Source organism: Eumetopias jubatus, unplaced genomic scaffold (assembly GCF_037043125.1).
Source record: "Eumetopias jubatus isolate StellerSeaLion01/CBP00866 unplaced genomic scaffold, mEumJub1_p1.0 scaffold_8, whole genome shotgun sequence".
Classification (NCBI taxonomy): domain Eukaryota; kingdom Metazoa; phylum Chordata; class Mammalia; order Carnivora; family Otariidae; genus Eumetopias; species Eumetopias jubatus.
In genome coordinates, this window is record NW_028274814.1 from 24534504 (window position 1) to 24558959 (window position 24456).

General features: G+C 40.0%; 1 protein-coding gene and 1 pseudogene across 2 annotated transcripts in view; one reads left to right on the top strand and one right to left on the bottom strand.

The window, feature by feature from the left end:
• Nucleotides 1-24456, top strand: part of USP6NL (USP6 N-terminal like) — a 170903-nt gene that overhangs the window by 98764 nt on the left and 47683 nt on the right. For both annotated transcript variants that reach the window (XM_028114713.1, XM_028114712.1), the window contains 2 exons: nt 6841-6880; nt 19975-20055. In XM_028114713.1, the coding sequence (XP_027970514.1) occupies nt 6841-6880; nt 19975-20055 (121 nt within the window). The remainder of the gene's footprint in view (nt 1-6840; nt 6881-19974; nt 20056-24456) is intronic.
• Nucleotides 7676-9045, bottom strand: LOC114217759 (protein farnesyltransferase/geranylgeranyltransferase type-1 subunit alpha pseudogene; annotated as a pseudogene).

Consider the following 24456-nt stretch of genomic DNA (forward strand, 5'->3'; position numbering starts at 1 on the left):
CCTGTGTTCTGAACTTCTGCAGTATACTGCCCGTTACTACTCTCCTGTATTTTCTTTTCTTTTCTTCTCTTTTCTTTTTCTTCCTTTCTTTCTTTCTTGCTTCCTTCCTTCCTTCCTTCCTTCCTTCCTTCCTTCCTTCCTTCCTTTCTTTCTTTCTTTCTTTCTTTTTCTTTCTTTCAAGATTTTACTTATTTATTTGTCAGAGAGAGAGAGAGAGAGCTCAAGCAGGGGGAGTGGCAGGCAGAGCAGGCAGAGGGAGAAGCAGACTCCCCCCTGAGCAGGGAGCCCGATGCGGGACTCGATCCCAGGACCCTGAGATCATGACCTGAGCCGAAGGCAGCCGCTTAACCGACTGAGCCACCCAGGCGCCCCTTTCCTGTGTTTTAAATGAGAGAAACACGAAAGTGCTTTGACACGCCTAGAAGGAAATTTGAAGGCAGTCACTTGCATGAAGGTATAGTCAGATAGCTAAGCTCACCACTTCTTTGAAAATGAAGCCACTTGGTACCAGTTCTCATATGATCACACTGATTTTTTAATTCATACCATGGTGCAGTCCTGGAGCATCCAGCACAAATGAAAATAATGAAGCAGAGAGATAGATTTTAGTGTAATGTTAAATTTTACCAAACTCATTGATTTTGTTACAGTGCCTAATTTAAGTAAAACACATTCTCCAGAGGTTGCTGCTGGTGCCTTCCAGTGCTTGTCACTGTAGCCTGAAGGGTTTTTTGCACTATTGAATAAAGTCACCTGGCCTAGGCATTTAGATACTGCTCTCTATCACACCTTGATCGAAGAGCCTTTCTTTCTGCTGTTTTAGTTCTCTGTAATTTTTGATTGGTTCTGCAGGGAAATTGGGTTTTGAGTGTCAATGTCAATACAGTACAGTGGCCAAAAGTAACTTTGTGATCTTCTCTGAAGGCTGCTGACTTCATATCTAATTACAGTTTTAGTAACTTAAATTGCTTGTTATGATATGTGACAGTATTAACAAAAGCAGTAGAGGCCTACCTTGGCTTTATAACAGATTTCACAATAAATATAAAAACGGTTGCCAAACCAGCTTGGCTTCATGCTGCAACAGGAAGGTCTTTGTTTAGGCTTCAGAAATGGGGAGTTATCCCTGGTCTGGATGCCTGTGACAGAGTTACATCTGGAGAATGGAGAAATCAAGTGTATTTAAGAGAGAAATTTTGAAATTTGAACTTTCAACATTTTTATCAAAAATAGTCACTGCTGGTCTGTTCAGCTTGGAATGCTTGGAATTTGGATAATGATAGAGCTTTTAGGTCAGAAGTTATTAATAGAATTAGAAGGAAATTGTATCAAAAATAAAGATAAAATTAGGATCAAGCTTCAGATTTTCAGCTAATCAAAAGGTGTATATTTGTAAAAATTAGCAGATTGTCTGTAGTTTACTATGACTATATAAATATTTGAAACCCAAAATAAAGGTGTTTTTGTTTTTAAAGAACTTCTGTTGATGACAAGAGCTTGTGAACTCTTTCTACTTGTCTAATCCTTTTGATTAGAGTAAATCTAAACTTAGACAGACTTAACTGCAAAAAACAAAATTTAGTCAACATATTCAATTTACTGATTTTAACAAGTTAAGTTTTAAGTTTCCTGGTGAAATTTTGTCTCACAGAAATATGCCACCTGAGGTATTGAAAAATTACAGGCACATATACTCTAGTTAATAATTCTTTTAAGTTTAAAGCAGATGAAAACAGATTGAGTTAAGGCCCCTCTCTTTCCAGGGATGACTATGTTGTTGTTTTTACTTACTATGTTTCTATGAGGTATGGCTTCTTGCTGTCAGCGTGGCATTTTCTTTTAGCAACTTCTATGTACCTCTCTCCTTTAGAGGACAAACCTTTGTTTTTTAAAGTGGGGTTAGGCAAACATTTTCTGTGAAGAGCTGGATAGGAAATATTTTTGGCTCTGTGAACCTTGTGATCTTTGTCACAATGATTCAACTCTACTGTCGTAGTGTGAAAACAACCACAGACAATACACGAATGAGCATGGCAGTGTTTCACTGAAACTTTATTTACAAAAGTGGGCAGTGGGCCGGATTTGACCCATGGGGCTGTAGTTTGCTGACCTAAAGGAATATTCTGCACACATCCAGACTTTGGTCTTTCTTTTCTTCTACTGGGAGAATATGTAAGTGGCAAGAGGAAGATGCATCTACGCATGCCGGCGTGTGTTCACCCTTTTATTCCATACTTTGACTCAGCAACATTTAGTGCCCTCCTGCAGCCTGCCAGCCACTGTGCTTGAGGCTGGTGCTGTGCTTTACATGTGTATTTTAGACATTGTGTGTAGCTTTTGGAAGAGCAGCAGTCCCCTACTTTCTCCTTAGAAGGCTGTGAAGATGAGTGCACGCCATCACAGAAATCTGAGGAGGGACTACGTCAAACCAAAAAGCTTTTGTACAGCATATAAAAAGGGCAGCCTACCAAATGAGAGAAAGTATTTTCAACTTAGGTATCTGATAAGGGGTTAATATCCAAAATATGTAAAGAACTCATACAACTGAGTAAAAAGTAATCTGATTAAATAATGGGCAAAGAACCTGAATAGACATTTCCCCAAAGAAGACATAAAAATGGCTACCAGACACATGAAAAGATGCTTAACATCACCAATCATCAGGGAAATCCAAATCAAAATCACAATGAGATATCACCTCATACCTGTTAGAATAGCTATTATTAAAAAGACAAGAAATAACAACTTTTGGCAAGGATGTGGAGAAAAGGGAACCCCCGTGCACTGCCTGTAGGAATGTAAAATGGTGCAGCTACTATGGAAGACAGTATGGAGGTTCCTTAAAAAATTAAAAATAGAACTACTTAGGGACGCCTGGGTGGCTCAGTTGGTTAAGCATCTGCCTTCGCTCAGGTCATGATTCCAGGGTCCTGGGATGGAGCCCCACATTGGGCTCCTTGCTCAGCAGGGAGCCTGCTTCTGACCTCTGCCTGCCACTCCCCCTGCTTGTTCTTTCTCTCTCTCTCTCTGTCAAATAAATAAATAAAATCTTTACCAAAAACATTAGAACTACTTATGATCCAGCAATTCTACTTCTGGGTATTTATCCAAAAAGAAATCACTATCTCAAAAAGATTTTTATACCCGCCCCCCATGTTCATTGCAACCTTATTTATAGTAGCCAAAACATGGAAATAACCTAAGTTGTCCATTGATGGATGGACAGATAAAGAAAATGTGTTCTCACACACACACACACACACACAGCCATAGAGGCATATTATTCAGCCACAAAACAGAATGAAATTTTACTATTTGTGACAACATGAATGGACCTTGAGGACATTATCCTAAGTGAAATAAATCAAATAAAGACAAATACTGTATGTTATCAATTATATGTGGAATCTAAAACAAACAAACGAAAGGGGCACCTGGGTGGCTCAGTCGTTAAGCGTCTGCCTTTGGCTTAGGTCATGACACCAGGGTCCTGGGATTGAGCCCCGCATCGGGCTCCCTGCTCAGCGGGAAGCCTGCTTCTCCCTCTCTCACTCCCCCTGCTTGTGTTTCCTCTCTCACTGTCACTCTCTCAGTTAAATAAATAAAAATATAAATAAATAAATAAATAACTCTTAAAAAAAAATTAAACAACGAAACAAAAAAAATGAACTCATAGATACAGAGAACAGGTTGCTGGTTGCCAGAGATGGGATGGGGAGTGGTGGTGGTGCTGGGAGGTAAGCAAAATGGGTGAAAGTGGTCAAAAGGTACACATTTCTAGTAATAAGGTAAATAAGTCCTGGGAATGGAGTGTACAGCATGGTGGCTATAGTTATAATACTGTATTGTGTATTTGACAGTTGCTAAGGGAGTAGATCTTAAAAGTTTTCATCACAAGGGAAAACCCAAAAAATGTGTAGCTCTGTGTGGTGATAGATGCTAACTAAACTTAAAATAGGAATCATTACGTTGTACACCTAAAACTAACACAATGTTATATGTCAGTTATATCTCAATCAAAAAATTTAAAAAATAAATTTAAAAAATGCGTATGCAAAAACACTTGGTTAGTGGGAGTTCAGTAACTGTTTGGGGATATGATGGTGTTCCTGCACAGACAAGCACATCCTGGGGTGGGGGTTGTGACAGGGCAAAAGGAAATAATGTAAAATATTGAGGTGGAGGGAAATCCAACACCAAGTCTACTTCTGGATATCGCCTAAGGCTGACTTTGGTTGTATGCATGCTCCTGCATCTCACTCTCCCAGGGTTTTCAGTAGTATGGTTTGATGTTAGGGTGGGGCGGGATGCTGAGAGCAGTCCTGTCTCATCTGGAAGCTCATAAGTGCGTTCTGTGGGACCTGAGCACACAGGCCACGTGGCCTGAGCAGATAGATGATCAGCACCATTCCACAGACAAGGGCAAAATTTGGTTCTGATTCAGTGTTGGGAATAGGCACAGTAAGGTTTGTTAGTCTTGTTTAGTAAATAGGAGGACCTTGTTTAAGTAAATAGGAGGACACCAAAGAAATGTACCCAGCACCTTCAAAGAACTAATCCTTTGGTGAGCAGCCAGAGTTGGCACTTCATTTGCAGTTGGAAAGTTCAAATAAACAGTTATCAGGGTCCGCTCAAATCAGCTGTACAAAAAGTTACTCTTGCCCAGGGCAGCCTCCTCACCCCAGAAATACCGGTCTTAGTGTGCACGAAGGGTTCAGATGTTCCTAGTCTTTCAAGATGTCCCTGCTGACCCTATTCACCTAGGAAATAAATTCCAGCAGTGCTGATAATCCCTTTTTCTGCCAGTAAGTGAAGAATGGATAGATGTACTTTTAAATTAGAAGTTACATCCTGTGCCATTCAGACATCATTGGCTCTAGTAATCAGGATTACAGATTAGCAGGGAAATGTAGACTCTGAGCATAATGAAAGATACAAAAAAACCAAGGTGTCACCTTCAGTAAAGGTGAGTGGACACTTTACATTAAAAAAAAAAGACTTTTATATTAAATCCTCAAAGTTTTTTTTTTTCTTCTTGAGAATTGGTTTCTTAGGCCTTTCTTCGTATACTGCTGCAGAATCTGAAGATCTTGTTCATCTTGGTTTGAACCCACAGGGCTAGAGAGATAGAATTGAGCGTCTCTATAATAGGCTAAATGACTGTGACTAAGTGAAATGTTAGCTTTCTTATCTCTGAAGTGAAGGGTTTGGACTATCTCTTTTGGCTGTTACACTTTCTGTCAGTTCCATTGCTATAGGTTGGTTTGTGGTTCACCTAAGGACTCTTCAGAGTAGCAAAAGAGTGCTGTTGAACATACTGGACTCTTGAATACTAATGCATTATACTCTTGAGAGTGGTATTATGTGGTTCAAGAGAAACTAAGACAAGAATCTGTGTCATTGTGAAAATATCAGTATTACTGAGGTAGCAGTTCAAAGCACAGGACTTTGTTACAGATAGCTCATTGTTTTTATATTACTGGCAGTTAATACAAGAGTCTCAGCATGCTTTAGGTTAGAACTGATATCACAGTATTACTGTATCAGAGAAATGAATTTGGTCTTTTGTTGTATATTTAAAAATCTCATCCCCGTTGAAGTTTTGACAAATGAAACTTTCCTAATTTATAGAATCAGATTTTCCTTTTTCTTTCTTTCTTTCTTTTTTTTTTTTTAAAGATTTTATTTATTTGACAGAGACAAAGTGAGAGAGGGACCACAAGTAGGGGGAGTAGGAGAGGGAGAAGCAGGCTTCCCGCTGAGCATGGAGCCCAATGCGGGGCTCGATCCCAGGACCCCGGGATCATGACCTGAGCTGAAGGCAGATGCTTAACCGACTGAGCCACCCAGGCACCCCAGATTTTCCTTTCTCATTCATAAATCTTTTGGAGGCTATTTTAGTTCCTTATAGCATTATATATATATATATATATATATATATATATATATACATATTTATTTATGTATGTAAGGTTTTATTTGTTTATTTGAGAGACAGATAGTAAGAGAGAGCAGGAGTGGGGAGGAGAGAGAGCAGCAGGCTCCTCCCTGAGCAAGGACCTGGGGAATCATGACCCAAGCTGAAGGCAGACGCTTAATCGACTGAGCCACCCAGGCACCCCGATCCATATGCCATTTTTTTAAAAAAGCAATCATTTGTTATAGGCCATAGTTTAGCCAGAGAGTGGAGGTGATGTTGTAGAGTAGAGGTTGGTGAACTATAGCCTGCAGGTCACATTCAGCTCACCACCTGTTTTTGCAAACATTTTGTGGGAACAAAAGCGCACTCAGTCTACTATTACCTGTGTCTGCTTGTGCAATACAACATTACAGTTGAATAGTTAATGATAAAGACTGTATGGTCTGCAAAGCCTAATGTATCTACTGTTTAAATATTTACCTTCGCAGAAGAAGGTTGCTGACTCCTGGTCTACAGGAGTGTTGTCCAGTAGGACTTTCCTGCAGTGGTGGGAATATTCTTTCTATATACACGCTGTTCAAAACGATAGCCTCTGTGTGACCACTGTCGTGCACTTGAACTGTGGCTACGGTGAGACTGAAAAACTGAATTGTTAATTTGAACTTAACACTTTAAATAGCCACATGTGGCTGGAGATGACTGTCTTAGCGTATGTCTAGAGATTTGAAGATAGGGGACCTTGTGGGTTCAGAACTGCTAATTGTTTTATATTGAATTTGGCAGAATGGAAACTTATGTAATGTGATCCATTCTTGTGATGACGATAAATGGTTATATATCATATGTACCCATAGGTATATGATTTTTTAAAAGTTCACTATGATTTCAGCTATTTCACATATACTATTTTTCCTTTGCAGTGAGGAGGAGCTCCCGTATCATAATGCAGCTATGGAACGGGTGAGTCCAGCTCTGCATGTATTTATCGTTACCAGTGCATTATGTTTATCAGAGGAATAAAATCTCCACCTTTGTGATTTTGAGTGCCATGTTATATGTAAATGGTGCAGGCATTCACATTTCACTCTAAGAAAGTAATTAACGGTGAAACAATTTTAGGAGATTTTTGGAACTTCTGATAGATACTTGAAAAGAAGAAAGGTAGCAGTTATCAGAGACTTGTATTTTAGACAGTTCTAGGAGTGCTCCGCATGTACAGCCTTTGAAGAACACGGGCGCTTGGGACCTTCCTGAGTCTGTTAGGTCAGACTCTCTGGGCAGGAGCTCACATAGGTCATTTGTGGAAAGCTTCACAAGTGATTCTCATGTACTCTGTTGCTCATAAAGCAGGATTCTAGGCCAGTAACTTTTTGTAATAGAACTATTCCATGAGGTTGTAACCAAATTTCCTACAAACAGCAACAAAAGAAGTTTGCTTTAATCAGATAAGTCTATTAACTTTTTTTTTTTAAGGATACATCTATAATTTTATTACAAAACCATTCTTTTGGCATTAGTTGGTTACAGTGATAGCAAGATACTGTGAGTGTGGCAGAGCAGCTCTAATGTAACACTGCATTCCCTGCTTCCTGAACCCAAATTTAAGTTACCGTATACCCATTACATACAAGTTACCAGCGTTCATTAATGCTGCAAATCCTGACGCATATTCCCTTTAGGGAGGAGCTGATGCTAAGGGATTAGAGTAAATGTTTATAAGTCTACAAAAGTTCCTTCATGGGACTTTCTGTTTCTTCACCCTCCCCCCAAATTACTTTGCTTTAAAAGAATCAAATTACTAGTCTGAATAGCAGCAGCACCCAAGGAGCATCACACTTAGTTCTTGTTAAAAAGCAGTACCTGTGCAATGCATGTTTTACACCACAGGCAAAGGGAATGATCGCTTTAGTTTTAAACTCCTGCATTAGAGTCTCTTAAAAAAATAAAAGCATTCCATCGAGTTCTTCCAGATGGTGTTATGGCTGTACATTTGTTGGTGGGTCACTCTCTGTGCTGTGTTTGCTTTGAAGGGATCTTCCAATATATCTCCAATATTCTTTTCTTATAGTGTCCTCTTCTTTAGCTAGAATTTCACACAACTCTAATGCTTTATTAAGAATGTCCTCCTTATTGTCACATTGGTTTTCTAGCATGTCTTCATAGATATCCACGAGAAAGGCAATTAGGTAGGGGGAACTGTGACTTGGTTGTAAATCAAGTAACTGATTTAACAGATTTGGATATTTGGAAAGACCACGATCCTGTAAAATCCCTTTCAAATAGTTCCATGCACTTTCATTATGTGGTACTCATTTGATCATTTCTAGAGTGTACTGGACTTCTCTCTCCAATATAGCACGATCATTGTAGCCAGTGGTGTTAGAAATTACGAAGTATCTTTGGTTCCAGACAGAGTTATTTCTCACATCCTCTTTAAGAAGTTGGTCTACATACTGCAGCTCATTATCCCAAAGTTTAAACTCCTGAATAACCCACTGTTGATGTTGCCAGGCATGATAATTCTTTGCATCCTGATTAAGAATATCAGCAATAAATTCAGGCTCCTGAGATAGATCTTTTAGCCATTCCACTAATACTCGCCTATGATGCCAAACTTGATAGTTTTTGGGCTGTTCCTCAATTATTGAAGTGATGTAGTTCATTTCCTCATGTAGATCCTTTTGAAGTGACTTTAAGAGAACTCTCCGAAAATGCCACACTGTATAACTGGCTGCATTTAACTCAGTAGCATCCCTGGTTAGTTTAAAAGCTCATTCACTTCTTTCATCACGCTGCAGGACAGCCCGGAAATAATCATAAACATCTCTAAATTTTTCACTATAAATGATCTGGACCACTGGGTTGGGGCCATCATTCTGCGGTACTGGATCTATATCAGCCCATTCTGCTCTGTCCCTGTACAGGACATAGGTGGGCGAGTCCAGGCTCAGGAACCTGTCGTCCATAGGGGACACCACCGCTTCTCCGGGCTCAGCCGCCATAGCTTCTTCCTGCTGCTGCTGGGGCGGCGGAGGGTGCGGCTGGGGCGGTGGCGGCTCCGGCTGACCGGACTCGCTGCCCTGCGCAGCCTCTCCGACCCCCTCAGTGGCCGCCATCTCGCCTCGGTCCGCAATGGAGGTGGCGGCGGCGGCGGCCAAGTCTATTAACTTTTAAGGACTTTAAGAAATCTTATGTATAGTAAACTTGTCACTTTTTTTTTTTTAAGTTAGTGTTTCCCCTTTGTTCATTATACTTGGCTAAGCAGCTGGTCCCATAGCTGTGTGTGCATGAGAACTAGGGATTGAATGTTTTAAGGTTGGTCAGAATCTCCCTCCCCTTCTGTTTTTTTCTGTACCAAGAAATGAATTGCAGAATGAAAAGCAGGTTACTGATTGGGATTATCTTCAGTTTATGTTTGATGGGGGAAGGAGGCTGAGTTTCAGATAATGGAGGTAAAGAATTGGAATGAGAATTTGAGAAATACTTTAGAAAATCTTCCTAAAATCAAAAATTTCTGAAAATTAGAAAATGAAGCATACCTTTAAGATGCAGACAGCATTGCCATTTGAAGATTCTTATAGGTACTTTCTATTTTTTTTTTTTAAGATTTTATTTATTTATTATTTGACAGAGAGAGACACAGTGAGAGAGGGAACACAAGCAGGGGGAGTGGGAGAGGGAGAAGCAGGCTTCCCGCCGAGCAGGGAGCCCGATGCGGGGCTCGATCGCAGGACCCTGGGATCATGACCTGGGCCAAAGGCAGTTGCTTAACGACTGAGCCACCCAGGCGCCCCTCTTATAGGTACTTTCTACAGTTGAATTCTCTTGTGACTGCCTCGTTTTCTCCCAGTATCATAACCTTGATGTTTTGGCAAATGAGTTTCTTTCTTATAATAGATACATTATTGAGTAGCAACTGTGTTACCAAGCCTTGGACTAGGTACTGCCTAGAATACTAGGGTCAAATAAAGAGGTCGTTTCTGCCTTTGAGACACTGTCCGTCCAATGACTAGAGGAAGGTCAAGTGAGACAAAAGGAGGGAGATTATTGGTGACTTCTATCAGTCCAGTTTGAAATGGGAATCTGAGAATCTGTTCCCACTCTCTGACCATTTTCCCTCTTGTCTAGTGTCCTGACTTCACTGAGCCTTGGACCTCACTGATATAACCGCTGTTATATTATCCCTCACCAAACTCATGTCTTCATTCCCCTCTCTCCACGGCTGAAATTCTACTGTAGGTCAGTACAGTCACTCCCATACACCTTTACCAGCCTCGCCTCTCTTGCTTCCTCTGGACTAAAGTCAAGGCCAACTTTCAGGCAGGAAAGCATGCTGTTCCTAGTCAATTTTTGCTCCATTTCAACTATTGGAACATTATCTTTCCTCCTCAGACTTCCAGTACCTCCTTGGTCCTCTCAGCTCATGTTCTTTTTATTTCTTATAAGAAAATAGAAGCAGGCAGAGAACTTCCACAAACTTCCACAACGACAGCTACCCACCTGTCTTCATCTGTGCTTTATAGGCTGTCATCACTATGAGTAATTAGACTTGTTCAGGGACATCACTCGAGTTATCCTTCCCTCCCTCTCCCGAATTCTTTCTCTTTCTGCTTGATTGTTCCCATCAGAGTAAAATTTATTACTTCTCCTGTAAAGCAACAACAATAATACCAATCTTCTTTTTTCCCCATTTCCTCCTTAGAACTACCCTGATTCTCTGTTGCTCTTACAGCAAAACTCCTCAAAAGAGGTGTCTGTAGTCTCTTTTCCATTTTTTTCCTGCATTTCCTTCTTGCATGTCAGATTTTTAATTTCCCACCCTTATCCCCACCCCCCTTCTGGCCTGTATTAGGGTCTCTAATTGCCTTTATACTGTGTCATCCAGTAGGCAGTTTTCAGTTTTCCTCTTGACCTACCAGCAGCTTTTGATGTGGTTGGCTATGGTCTCAGCCTTCAGACTCTCAGGCTCTCCGCATGTTCTTTCCTTACTGGCTGCTTGTTCTCCGTTTCCTCTGCTTGTTCCTTCTCATCTCCTGGATCTCTGTACTTTTAGGTACCCCAAGGGCCCAGGCCTTGGAACTTCGCTTTCCTGTCTGTATTTTTTTCCTTGTTAATCTCATCTTGTCTTTTGGTTTTAAATGCCAACCGTATGTTGATGACTTGGCTCCCTGAATCCCGTACTTGTTTATCCTTGCATATACATTTAAATGTCTACACTTAGATGTCTGACTTAATCAGTGCACTTAGATGTCTAACAAATGCCCAAACAGGAGTTTCTGTTATTCTCTCTTTTTTTAAAAAAGATTTTATTTATTTATCTGACAGAGAGAGACACAGCGAGAGAGGGAACACAAGCAGGGGGAGTGGGAGAGGGAGAAGCAGGCTTCCCGCGGAGCAGGGAGCCCGATGTGGGGCTTGATCCTAGGACCCTGGGATCATGACCTGAGCCAAAGGCAGACGCTTAACGACTGAGCCACCCAGGTGCCCCTGTTATTCTCTTTAAATCCATTCTGTTAACAGACTTCCCTGTGTCAGTAAATGGGAGCTCTACTCTTCTGGTCAGTCGAAAACTTCTAAGTTATCTTTGACTTTCTTTCTTTCATAGTCTGCATTTCATCGGTCAGCAATCCTGTGAGCTCTGCCTTCAAAATGTATTCAGAATTTGATGACTTACCATCACCGCTTCTGCCACCCTGTTCACTGTAACCTCTCTTCTGGAACTTTCTATCTTCCTGCTTCTGCTATTTTCCCCCTTTCTCCCCCATGATCTTCCTGTTCACTAAAAGAGATAGAATGAGCCTGTTAAAGTAAGTAAGATCATGACACTCTGACTGGAACATTGTGTTGCCTCTCAGTCATATCCACAATAAAATGGGAAGTCCTTAGAGTGACCTTCAAAGCCCCGTATGACCTACTTTTTGTTAAGGCTTTCATTTCGTCTTCACTGCCTTCTCTTCCTTACTCATTGACCTCCGTAGTGGTTCCAGAACATGCCTGCCGTATTCCTTCTTTGGCTGCCTCCTCTCTGGGGCACTTCCCGGCCTCATTCCACAGTAGCTACGAGACACCTTCCATTTCCTTTGCTGTTTACTCACATGTCACCTTCAGAATAAGACCCTCTTCCCTGGCCATCATATCGAAAATTGGGAACTCCCTCCCCCCACACATGCTAATTATCTCTCACCTTCCTCTGTTTTTCTCTTTAGCACCTAACGCTATTTCACATTCTAAATATGTTCCTCGCTTCTTTATTTTGTCTGTTTGCTCACTAGGTTGCCATCTCTATGGGTTGGTTATCTACTCTGTTCACAGCTGTACCCTCAGAACACAGAGCCTTGCACATAGTATATGCTCAGTAAGTGGTGGCTGAATGCATAATCCAATGAATGTAACAGCGGCTTTATGGCACTAAATATGGACTTAAATACTTTTGAATGTTACAATGGCCTTTATTTGAGAAATTAGGGAGAGAAGAATCGGAAGGTATCTTTTAACAATAGATACCCATATTTGGCAAAATAAAATCTGGCAACCCAGTATAGACTTCTGCCTTCATTGCCCCTGCTTCTTTTTCTTTTGTATAGTTTTCTGGTGCAGAAAGTTCAGAAGTCTGGGAACTGGCGATATAGATGATTCGAGAAGGGTGACAGTGAGGGAAAGAAGAAGTACAAGACAAAAACTATTGGAGGATGCATGCTTGAAGGAGGTTGTCTTTACATTTTTGTTTTTTAAGAGACTTGCCTGTAGAATAAAAGACCTACCCAGTTATGCTTATAATTAATTGGTTGTTTACTTTAAAGTGTTTAATAGGAAGTCACTAAAAAAAAATCTATGCATACCTTAATAATTTAACATTAAGACATAATTTTATATTCATTTGCCAATCTTTTACTGGGAAAGAGACAGGATTCTGAGGCTGCTCATTGAGATTCCATTTAAAATGCCTTTTGTATAAGTTTTGTCTAAAACTGCTCTCCTATTACATGACCTGCCTTTTATACTCTTGGTCTCTTTAAAGTGGAATGAGAACTCTAGACACATGCAAAGCAGTCTAAGACTGTAAACTTTTTAGTTTATCAGAATTTCCCCCAATTTTTCTGGTTTAAGTTTAGTTCATTATTCTTCAGTGACTTCCTAGTCCTAATGGCCAAGCCTGCAGTTTCCAGGAAGCTAATAAAAAATTCTACATGTATTACTTCATTGAATAACATCAATGGAAATAGTACCATGCTGAATCCTACACGTATTTATTAATCTTTACAAAGCATACAATTGAAGCATGCACTTACTGTCTTTTGGGAAGACTTGTACACTAATGCGTGGTCAAGTAATTGTGGTTTTAGTTCCTAACAGCTTTGCCATTATTTTGCATAAGGCCATTCTCTGTTTAAAATAGGGGTAGTAGTCGGCAGTCCCTCCTAAGAGGATCAGTGTTGATATTTGCTGAGTGCTTTGGATTCCCCCAAACAGGCATTTAAACAAACAATCACATTTATTATATTTACCCAGCAGAGAACAATGTTAATAATGGATTATTATTGTTTCTTTGAGCTTAATTGATGTTTTTAATAAGGAGGAAAGGATATGTAAGGCTATGAATTTTCATGAATTCAGCTATTCCTTTATGTAGTGCAGTATTTTGCATAGCTTATAGAATATTGGAGCCTATTCATATCTTTAAAAACTGTATCTTAATTTTATGTGGTGTGAAATCTTACTCAAAATATATGACCAATAGACTTTTTAGTGGCGTTATTCTGTCAAAACAGGACTCTCCTTCCTGTACTTCTTGTCCTCTCCTGACCTCTGCTGGTGAGGTCTAGGTGTGTGTGATTCCGGTCCACCGTCCTCAGTCACTTGTCCTAATACTCAAACAGGAGAGACAAAAAAACATCTGAAGACTTGAACTTGAAGTAAAGTTCCAAAATTTCTTATTCTAGAGGAGAAGGCCATGTAACATCCACCCATGCGCTGTGTATATGTGTAGCCATTACTATCGGGGTTATTAACTAACAATAGGAAGAGCCTGGGACTACACAGGAGATAAAGTTAGTACCATGTGGATGATTCCACAGTTGTCAAGTACTTACTGTTCAGTTGGTCCTGCATAGGGTTAAAAATATAGTCTGAGATGACTGGAGATTGAGAAGCAGCAAAGAAGACATTGGTCCTGGCCAGTTTTAATCCTTATACCTTCCTTGCCTGAGTAGAAGGGGCCAGTCTGACTCAGAGGGGCATCAACTTAGGACAATCAGGTATCAGATTGCAAACTCAAATGGAAGTTTAGTCCTTTTCTGAACATAGCTCCTGGGAAGAAATGTGCACAACAGTGTACCGTTTTCATAGTCAGTGGAGGTAACGGAGAGATAGCGAAGGGAATATAGGATAGACATAAAGACCTCGGCATTATTTTCCCTTTGATATGTGTTGTTCTGACATTCTCAGGGAATAGAATTTTCTTATACTATGGTCTCCTAACTGATTTTAACAGTTGCAGTGATGAGCGCACCTAGTACCCAGATCTTAGTTTTTGAAAACCATTCCCCATTAAAAAGAACCACTGTTTGTTAAAGAAGTGGCTGCTCTAGGTTTAGGGTAGAAAAAGTATAAAGTAAAATGACCCTGATTATTTTGTGCCAGGTAGGGGGGCATGTCTAAAGGATGCACTTGAAGGGGGAGATCTCCAACCAGATAAGAGGCAGTCCTGCCAAATTTGAGACAATTGGAGCTTCTAAAAGAATAATGATGATAGTGGATTATAACACATTGAATAAAATAGTTCTTTTATACCATAGTGCTATTTCAAAGGGAGGAGGGGCTAGAAGAGAAAACTTATAAATAGAAAAGTGTCAACTAATAATATAGAAGGAATCGTAGAAGAAAACCACCGCATCATTTTAGCACCATCAGAATCAGAATCTGTTCAGGCAGGGATTATCAGTGGATGATAAGACCATTGAATCGAATTGTTAAGGAACAGGATGTTCACACTCCCTGAAAGTGTTCCACGCAGATTACAGTTGACCATTGACCATACAGTGGAGGCAGGGGTGCTGACCCCTCATGAAGTCGAAATCCACATACAACTTTTTTTTTTTTTTTTAAGATTTTCTTTATCTGAGAGAGAGAAAGATAGCGAGAGAGAAAGAGAGAGAGAGAGAACAAGCAGGGGGGAGGGACAGAGGGAGAGGGAGAAGCAGACTCCTTGCTGAGCAGGGAGGTCGATGTGGGACTCGATCCCAGCACCCTGAGATCATGACCTGAGCCGAAGGCAGACGCTTAACCGAATGAGCCACCCAGGCGCCCCTACATACAACTTTGGACTCCCCCAAATCTTAACTACTTAGCCTGCTGTTGACTGGAAGCCAACATGGATGGATAACATGAACAGTCAATTAACTGTTAATAAATATATTTATTACATTTATTAATATGTATTAATCTACTTTATATGCTCTTATGTATTAGATACTGTATTCTTACAATAAAGTAAGCTACTGGTGTAAGTTTAGTTCAGTTTAGTTCAGTTTAGTTTCTTTTAGAGAAAAGAGAAAGTGTTATTAAGAAAATTGTAAGGACCAGAAAATACATTTACAGTCCTGTACTGTATCACATATAAGTGGACGCATGCAGTTCAAACCATGTTGTTCAAGGGTGAACTGTAGAAGTATATGGTGCACTGTTCTAACCTTCTGTAGGTTTAAAGTGTTTCGAAGCAAAAGTTAGGGGAAATAAGATGTCTGTATGTGAAGTCAACAGCGTTATCTAGTATCAATTTTGTATGGACTTCTAACATCAGTAGTTCTGCCTTTTGGCAGTACTTTGAAAAGTGTTGCCAACATGATGGACTGATAACCATTTTTACCATTATGCTACACAAGAGATACTGTTATAATTCATTTCTGGTTATTCCTCTGTTACAGTGATTGAACCGCTGTCAGAAGTATTTAGGCTCCCTCTCTCTCCTTCCTGCCCCTCTACCTCTGCGGCCACAGATGCTGTTATTTGTTTCACAGTGCTGTTTGCTTATCTTTTCTTATATAAATTATGTTTAATTTTAAAATCTTTATTTGACTTTTTAAATATAACTGCCACTATTTTAGGTGATGAAATTAAGTCAGGAATATATGATATGGTTCCTGTTCTCAAGGAGTTCATACTGGAATAATAACAATAACGATAAGATCTGGGCATTTAGGGCAACTAAAACACAGCTGTTAGGTGTTATAACAATAATCGTAATAATTCTTACTTTGTAAACAAGATAACTAAGATACAGAGAGATTAAGCAATTTGCCCCAAATGAAACTATAAGAAGGGGCAGAATTCAGATTTGAATCCAGGCCAGCTGTGTCCTTGGTCCATGCCATGAAATGCTGAGGAAACGGTTAATTTTGCTTGGAGCATGGAGGCATTTGAGAAAGGTTCCAGACCTTTGACATCTGACTGGGTCTTGAGAGGATACGTTTTACCATATGATGGTGGGGAAGAGCATCCCAGGCAGACAAATAGCAAACTTTGGTTAAAGAGGTATAAAAACACACCATGTGCTGGGAATGACAACATATTTCAGAGTGGCCAGATGATACAAGCAGCAAGAAGTAAAACCGGGAGGTGAACGGGACCGTACAGTGAAGGGCTGTCCATAAAGGTGGAGCTTCATTTGTGGATAGTGAGCAGCCACTGAAGCGTTTTTAACTGTGACACATTTTAAAAATTGTAGTAGGTGGGATTGAAGACCATCAGGGTTACGAGTAAGGAACTAGTGCCTTCATCTAGGAATCAGGATTGCTGAACTATGTCAAGATTCTCACTTGCTCTTCTATTCTAGTTTGTCTTGGTGTTCCTGAGTCCATGACAAGATGGTGTACCTTACCCTGTTTTTCTAGAGCATTCAAGTTCACATTTGTCACTTGTGATTGCAGTTACTTCTTCAGAATAAGTTCTGGAACAGTTAGTAGTAGCATGTTTGGTGATAAAGTATATTTTATCTACGAGTTAGAGATTCATGAGTGGAGGGGTGGGGGCACAGTCACTTGCATTCAAGTCAGGTATGGCTGAATTGATGGCGTTATGGAGTTAACATTTAAACTTGATGGAACTACTGATACTTAATTTTTAAATCCTGCAGCCCGGGGCTTTTCCCAAGATGTATCTTTTTTTTTTTTTTTCCCCTTCCCTTTGGGGAAAGAAAAGCACACTTATTAATGGTTTTTAAAATTGTGTGTGTGTGTGTGTGTGTGTGTGTGTGTGTGTGTGTGTGTGTGTGTTTTGTTCTTGCATGTTACTGTGTAGCATTTAAAATTGTGTATATGAGGGCGCCTGGGTGGCTCAGTTGGTTAAGCGACTGCCTTCGGCTCAGGTCATGATCCTGGAGTCCCGGAATCGAGTCCCGCATCGGGCTCCCTGCTCAGCAGGGAGTCTGCTTCTCCCCCTGACCCTCTTCCCTCTTGCGCTGTCTATCTCTCATTCTCTCTCTCAAATAAATAAATAAAATCTAAAAAAAAAAATAAATAAAAAATAAAAAAAAAATAAAATTGTGTATATGATAAGAATTAGAATACAGAAAATGCCTTTAAAAATAAAGAGTAACTAGTTCTTAAAATGATACATTGATAATTCATAGTCATAAAAATGAAGGATAGCAAGAGACCTGCTAGGTCTCAGCAGGGTTGTTCCTGGCAAAGTGTATGTTATTATACTCTTGGGTTGGCTTGAATTATTTGGTGTTTTCCTGCTGGTGGCGAAAGGGATTGGGCTTTGAAGTCAGGGGAGGAGGTGCAGAAGAACAAAAAAAATACTAAACTTAAATCAATCTTGATTTTTCACAGCTTGGCCTTCTCTAAAGTCACATTTAGCAGAAACATTAATTAGATTTCAGTGCCCCACTGAGCTTTAAAATTAAACATATTTCTGGAACCATCTGCAACATTTTATCACTAATAATATAATGAAGAATATGCTTAGTCTTTTGAAAAATGGGAATTATAACAATATGTTTATTGCTCACGAGTGATCTTTTATTATGAGAAAGCCATCGCAATTTTTACGAAGAGTTAAGAAGTAATTAAGGAGTTTTAAAAATGTGCCTAAAAATAAAATTCTCTAAAAATATTTTCATTTTTGGAAAATGAGGATCTTTTCCTAAAATTGGGATTTTCTTTGGGATTTTATGCTTCTTTTAAATCTAAAAATATTGGTGGTGGGCATATGCCATCTGCCTGTGTGAGGCTGGGTGGAAGACCGTTGATAAGGAGCCTTTGCTCTCCTCGGAAACCGCGGTCGCGTGAGCCGCACAGAGGACACGTGGGAAGCAGGAGACCGGCTGCGGTGGCTCAGAGGGCAGGTGCTGAAGCCTCGCTGCCCGGCCGTGAACCGCTCTTCACACTTGAATTTACTGCATAGGGGAATCTGAAAGCCATTAGACCGCCTTCTGCCGCTGTTTCCTTATTTGTAAAATAGGGATGATTGTATGTACCTCACAGGGTTGTAGTGAGCACACCGTTTGGAGCACAGAGTAGATCTTTGGAACTGTTTTCTTTGCTGTCTAGTCTTTCATTTCCTGTGCTTTTGATTCACAGACCTATTACACTTTCAGAGGCCTCCAGAAAAGAAAATGTGGGTATTGGGAATTAACAGAATAGTGGAATCTCAGCTCACTCCTAAGAAACGATCACATTGGGCTCTTTTCATGAAAATGAAATAGTTAGGTGCCTGCTCTGTGCTGGGGGCTGGGGAAACCGCCCACGTGTCCGCCTTCATGAGGCGCAGAGGTGTTAGGGGAGAATGCAGGTTAGGCGTGCAGCAGCTGTGGGCTCCCTAGCTCGGAAGCCTGGTAGGAGACAGCCCTACCACCTGGTCACAGACAGGTCACTGCCGACTTCTTGGCTGAGGAGGGTGTTTTTCCCTGTCTGAAAGGATGGAGTACAAATGTGCCTTCTGAGGGTTCAGGCTTCCACAGAAAAGGGACAGAGGAGCTGTACATGCCCAGATCTTTTTCTAAACTTACTAATTAAGTCACTTTACCACCTTATGAGTGAATAAGGGATTGGACAGCAGGCCCGAATAATTAAGACAAAACACCCCTTCTCCTGGAAACCAAAGAAGGGAGGAAGAAGCGTTATCTGTACCACCTTCCCCATTCCCCAGCTTTGCTCCATATCAGTTTGGTGTGACATCCAAGACCCCTGCCTACATTTTCAGCCTCATTTCCTGATGCTTCCTTTTTTAGCCTTTAGAACTACGGCCGGCCGCCCGCGGTGCTGCACCGTCTCAGAACGACATTTATCCGTGCCTTGTGGAATATTCAGTCCCACATCGCACTTGATAAAAATCCGAATAATCTTTCAATAAACTTTCAATTCTTCATTTAGGGCTTACCTTCTTTAACATCCCTAGGTGGATTTGCCTGCTTCTTCCATTGTGACCTTGTGGTCACCTTTTCTGACCGTATGTTGTCATAGCTGTCACAGTACCATCCATGTCAACAACAGTTGCCCTGAATTGCCCTGAACTTTCTTCAGGGCAGCAACTTTTACTTACTTTTGGATAAATTTTTCAGTAACATAATGCTAGTTAGGTATTAATCTCCCCACAAATAAATACCCAGTTCTCCTTTAAAGAATCATCTCCGTCACTGAAAACATTAAGATGCTAGAATTCAGTAAAATGTAAAAGAAGAGAATGGAATTTTGAAGTTTTTTTTGGTTGCTGCTTTAAAAATGCTGCAAAATATTTTAGAACTGCCTTTTGGTTTAATTTTGTAGAATACATAGGGTTTTCAGTGATTAGTGTAAAAGCGTTGGAAAATTTAAACAATTCCTTTCTCTTCACCTGTCCCATTGGAGCGTCTCCCGTGGCAGCTATGGAATACCATTGCTACAACTATAATCACTTACCTGACTTTTTAAAGTTAGATAGTACATTTGCGTATCTAAGAGCTTAACTATTTTAGTAGTGTTTTTTTTTTTAGCAGCATTTTCTTTGACTTTTTTTTTGTAATTTGTAAGTATGGAAGACTCAAACAGTAACAATGAATTTCAATTTTATTTTAGCAAAAGCAACTGGAAATTGAAAGAACTACTAAGTGGTTGAAAATGCTAAAAGGATGGGAAAAATACAAGAACACTGAAAAGGTAATTAAAATAATGTTACTTCTATCTGAAACTACACAAATTCAATGTGGATTTTCCCGGTAAAAGTTTCTCTTAAATCATAGAAGTGTATTAATACTTTAATTTAGTGAGATGCCTCCAATTAGGAGTCCCTATGTCCTAACAGAATATCCAGTACAGATAGGTTTCAGCAGTTTAGAGGCTGTTCTGGGTAGCCCCGAGGTAGGATGGCTTCAGGAGTGATTTGCTTCAGATGCTCCATCATGTTCCCTGTGCCTCAGTTTTGTTCCCGTCTCTGCCCTGCCTTCTGCAGTGCCAGCTTTCCCTTGGGGTTGGCTTCCCTCTGGGGTCAGAACCCATGCGGCAGCTCCGGGCTCCACACCCACACGTCACACTGCTCAGGAGGAGGGCTGGCCTCGAAAGCTTTCCCTGAAGCAGGAGCAGTCTTTCCAAAAGCTTCTAGCAAACCTCCCCTTAAATCTTTTTGCCCTGCGGAGTTGGTGCTGAGTTTTAAATCAATTAAAACATAACATACACATCTATTACTGTCACCACCAGCCTCATCACAAAAGTCTTTAAACATTGGGAAGCTGTGAAGTTCATGGTGGTGGAAGTTTTTTTTGTTTTTTTTTTGTTTTTTTGTTTTTTTAAAGAGAAAAGGGCTTTCTTGAAATAAAGTTGGGAATAGCAGAGCTAACCCAAGAGAAGCAAAGTTAAGTTCTTAACTACAGGACTCCTCAGAGTCTTTACTATTATTAACACGTGGTCGGGGGACCACACCTTCAAGACGGACCTTAAACTGAGTGAAACTTAGTGAAACTTACTCGACCGTGGAAATCTTTTTGTCATAGAGCATCTTGCGGGACTAATGCCCCTTTTCTTTTTGAGCATCCTAACTACCCTTATTTAAAGTCTGTTAGACTCTTTTATTATTTTGTTTTCATCAGGAGTTAGCTCATTTTGGGGTTGTTGACTTTATTAACTGTGTGTTTTAGCATTAGATTGGAACTCAAGATGTTCTTTTGAGAGGAATCAGTTCAAAGTAGAATGTTAGTTATGCAGAGTGACCTAAAGTTGGCACCTACTTTACCTCATGTCTGTGGGAAGATTGCTCAAGTGGTAATTACAGGGTAAATGTCGACGCGCGGCACCTACACTTTCATCTCAACATTTGGTCTAACACGATATTTGTAGAATTATACGGCTTTGTGTTCTCCTCGAGTATACATAGATCTATGAAAGTACGTAAGCTGGTGTAAAAATGAGCATTTCTACCAGGCCATTATTCTGACAGCAAGTCTGACTAATGTAGTTCCTAGTAAGAGAGATTTGAACAGAACTGTTTCTTTGATGTATAATTTTAAAGCACTTTCCCGCAACTATAATGCTGGAATTATTTGATAATATATATGGTCCAGTTTGGTGTGCAACAGAATGTACTTTCTAAAAGAATTGCTGCTTTCAATTCATACCTCATTTTAAATTGCACTGAGGCAAAAAAAAAAAAAAGTAGCATGTGTTTTTCTTCTCTTCCAAGAGGAGGTGAAGTTTTCTCTCCACAGATTCCTTACTTATGTAATGGTAACACAAAGAAATTTCTGAAAGTGTCTTGAAATTAAAATATAGCTGTGATAGAGAGTATTTGGATCTTTAGAATCCAAACTTTAATGAAAGACAGTTTCCTTTAAGGTTGTTTGTGTTGCCTATGTGTCTCACAGTTCTCACGGTGCCTGGTTCAGTAGTACTGTGTTTAAAAAATATACTCTATTAAATGAAGTCATCTCTGTTAGCTGGAGACATTATGATTTAATTAGTCATGATGTAATTGTGTCTAAGCTATGTCACAGCAGAGTACCTACGACAGATACACTTTTCTCCCTTTTTTTTTAGTCAGGTAACTGAATGGACCTTATATTAGTTAGCATTTTATTTTACTGATGGGAGAATGGAGGCACCAAGTTTATAAATAAATTTCTCAAGGTCACACAGCTTGTTCGTCGCAGCAGGAGATCCCATGTCCACACTCAAGGGCTCGTTTACCATACCATCTTTCATGTTTGCTTTCCCCTTTGGTGTTTGTCAATAAAAAGTCAGAAGGAAATAGAATGTAGTTATAAGAGCCAATAGGGCCTTGTGTATGGTTTAAAACTTTTTTAGATCTGGCCTTGAGGGACTCATGCCTATCTGGAGGCAGAGATGAAGGAGTTAATGGAGCAGGGATGCTTTAAGAAAACGGAGAGACAGTAAAGAGATAAGCGGCTCAGCATGAACTCTTGTTTCATGGTAATACACTTGGAGTGTTGCAAGTCCCCCAAATGGAGCCCTGCTGAGTGGGCTATGGAAGTTGGCTACTGAACAGCATGTGATGTGGACTGGTGCATCCATCACTCTTTTGAAATCACTGAGGTTAGAAAGAGGTATTGAAAATGTTAGGTCAGTCAGTGAAATTGTTTTTTAGTTGATGGATGTTTAAATATATCTTTGTGACTGAAATAGACTGCTTGATTCTGTTGGCAAGGGAACAAAGATACTGAAAGCAAAAGGTAGATTTCAGGGAACCTTCATGTATTTTTCCTTAAAGATTTTGTGTATCATATCCATAAAATAAATTTCTAACAGGATTTTTAAAGGTAGTACTTTTTAACTTGGAATATTATTAGATATTATATATTAAACCCAACATACAGACATTCTATATCATGATTGTTAAAACTCCAGTGTCTGGGGGCACCTGGGTAGTCATGTCAGTTAAGAGTCCAACTCTTGGTTTCAGGTGTTGTGAGATCGAGTGCCAGGTCAGCCTCCATGAGCAGCATGGGGGTCTCCTTGAGATTCTCTCTCTCCATCTCCCACTCATGCTCTCTCTCTCTCAAATAAGTAAATCTTAAAAACAAAACCAGAAACTGTGGTCTCTGAAGTCAGACTAACTGAATTTCAATTCTTCTACAACTCATGAGTTGTATGGTTTGGAGGTAGTTACTTTTCCACATCTTCATTTTCTCATCCATAAAATGGGGATGATAATAATAGTATGTTCCTCTTTAGGAATGCGATAGCACGGCCTCCTTGCTCAGCTGGGAGCCTGCTTCTCCCTCTGCCACTCCCCCTGCTTGTGCACTCTCTCTCTCCCTGGCAAATAAATAAATAAAATATTAAAAGAAAAGGGAATGTGATAGTATTACAAGGAATAAGTTGACATAGAAACACATATACTGGCTCCTAATAAATAATCAGAAAATGTTAGCATAACTATATTACTAAAGTCATTTCCTCACCCTCATCTCCTCATTTCCCCTTCCTGGCAAATCCCTGTGGATCCTTCAGTATTGATCTTCCCTAATTCTGTCATGTAGAATTCATTCCTCCCTTCCTCTGATGTAATATTTCTCCTACAGTCTCAAGGTGAGAGTCTCTGTGTTGGACCAATAAGAAGTAACCACCACATTCACTGCCCTCACCCCAGCATCTTTATTCGTCAACCTTTTCTGGTTTTCCCCCCCAGTCTCTTGTGTCCTATGACGTAAGGGCTAACCGCTCCTGCACATTTAGACAGGATAGTGCCTACTGTTCTCCTTTTCCCACTCTGGCCCCCTCTGGGGAGTCTGTCTCTGTCACGACTTCTGTCCCATCAGGGTGTGACGCTCAGCTCTGTAGCAAGCAGTATTTTATAATAAAGGGATATCAGTTTATGGTATCAGTTTATCTGCTTACACATAGATCTTCCCTGCTACTGTGAGCTCCACAGAACTTTTTCATGTTTGTAGCCAGAGCACCTACCTAGTAAGTGTTGGCCACAAAGCAGGCAGTCATCACGTAGCTTTTTTTTAGAATGAGTGAGTGATGTTCATTTATGAGTTGGAAGAAACAGCTATCACCTGCTGCTGCTGAAATCTACTTAATTTAAAGCTGTAATCTCTTAAGAGGCAGTGGGATTTGGCAGAAGTGCCCTGAAATAGGACTAAGAAGGCGAAATTCTTTGACCTAGGCAAGCCACTTCTCTGTGCCATGGTCTCCCAGGATTTAAAGTGGAGTAGCACTTGCTTTGCCTACATTACAGACTCTCATAGAAAATATGAGACATTACTTTGTCAGTTGAAGGATTCTCAACAAATGTAAACGGGACACTGTTCTGGAGAATAAGCAAATTTTATTTGTATCTGTCATACTTGATATAATTCCTACTTTGTTTTACAAAATTTCCAAAATGTCTATGATAGGTAAAAATTTGTGAAAATTATGTTACCATAATGTCAATCTGTCATATAAGAGTTGTGAGTATTTGAAAAACAAATAGGCATAATTTATTTTTTTTCATAATTTAAAGTTCTTATTTTAGGGTCTCATAATTTAATCCCTTTTCTGGTATATGTGATTTTGTGTACCTGTTTTTTTATTTCACTGCCTCCTAAAGCTGAATTCCAG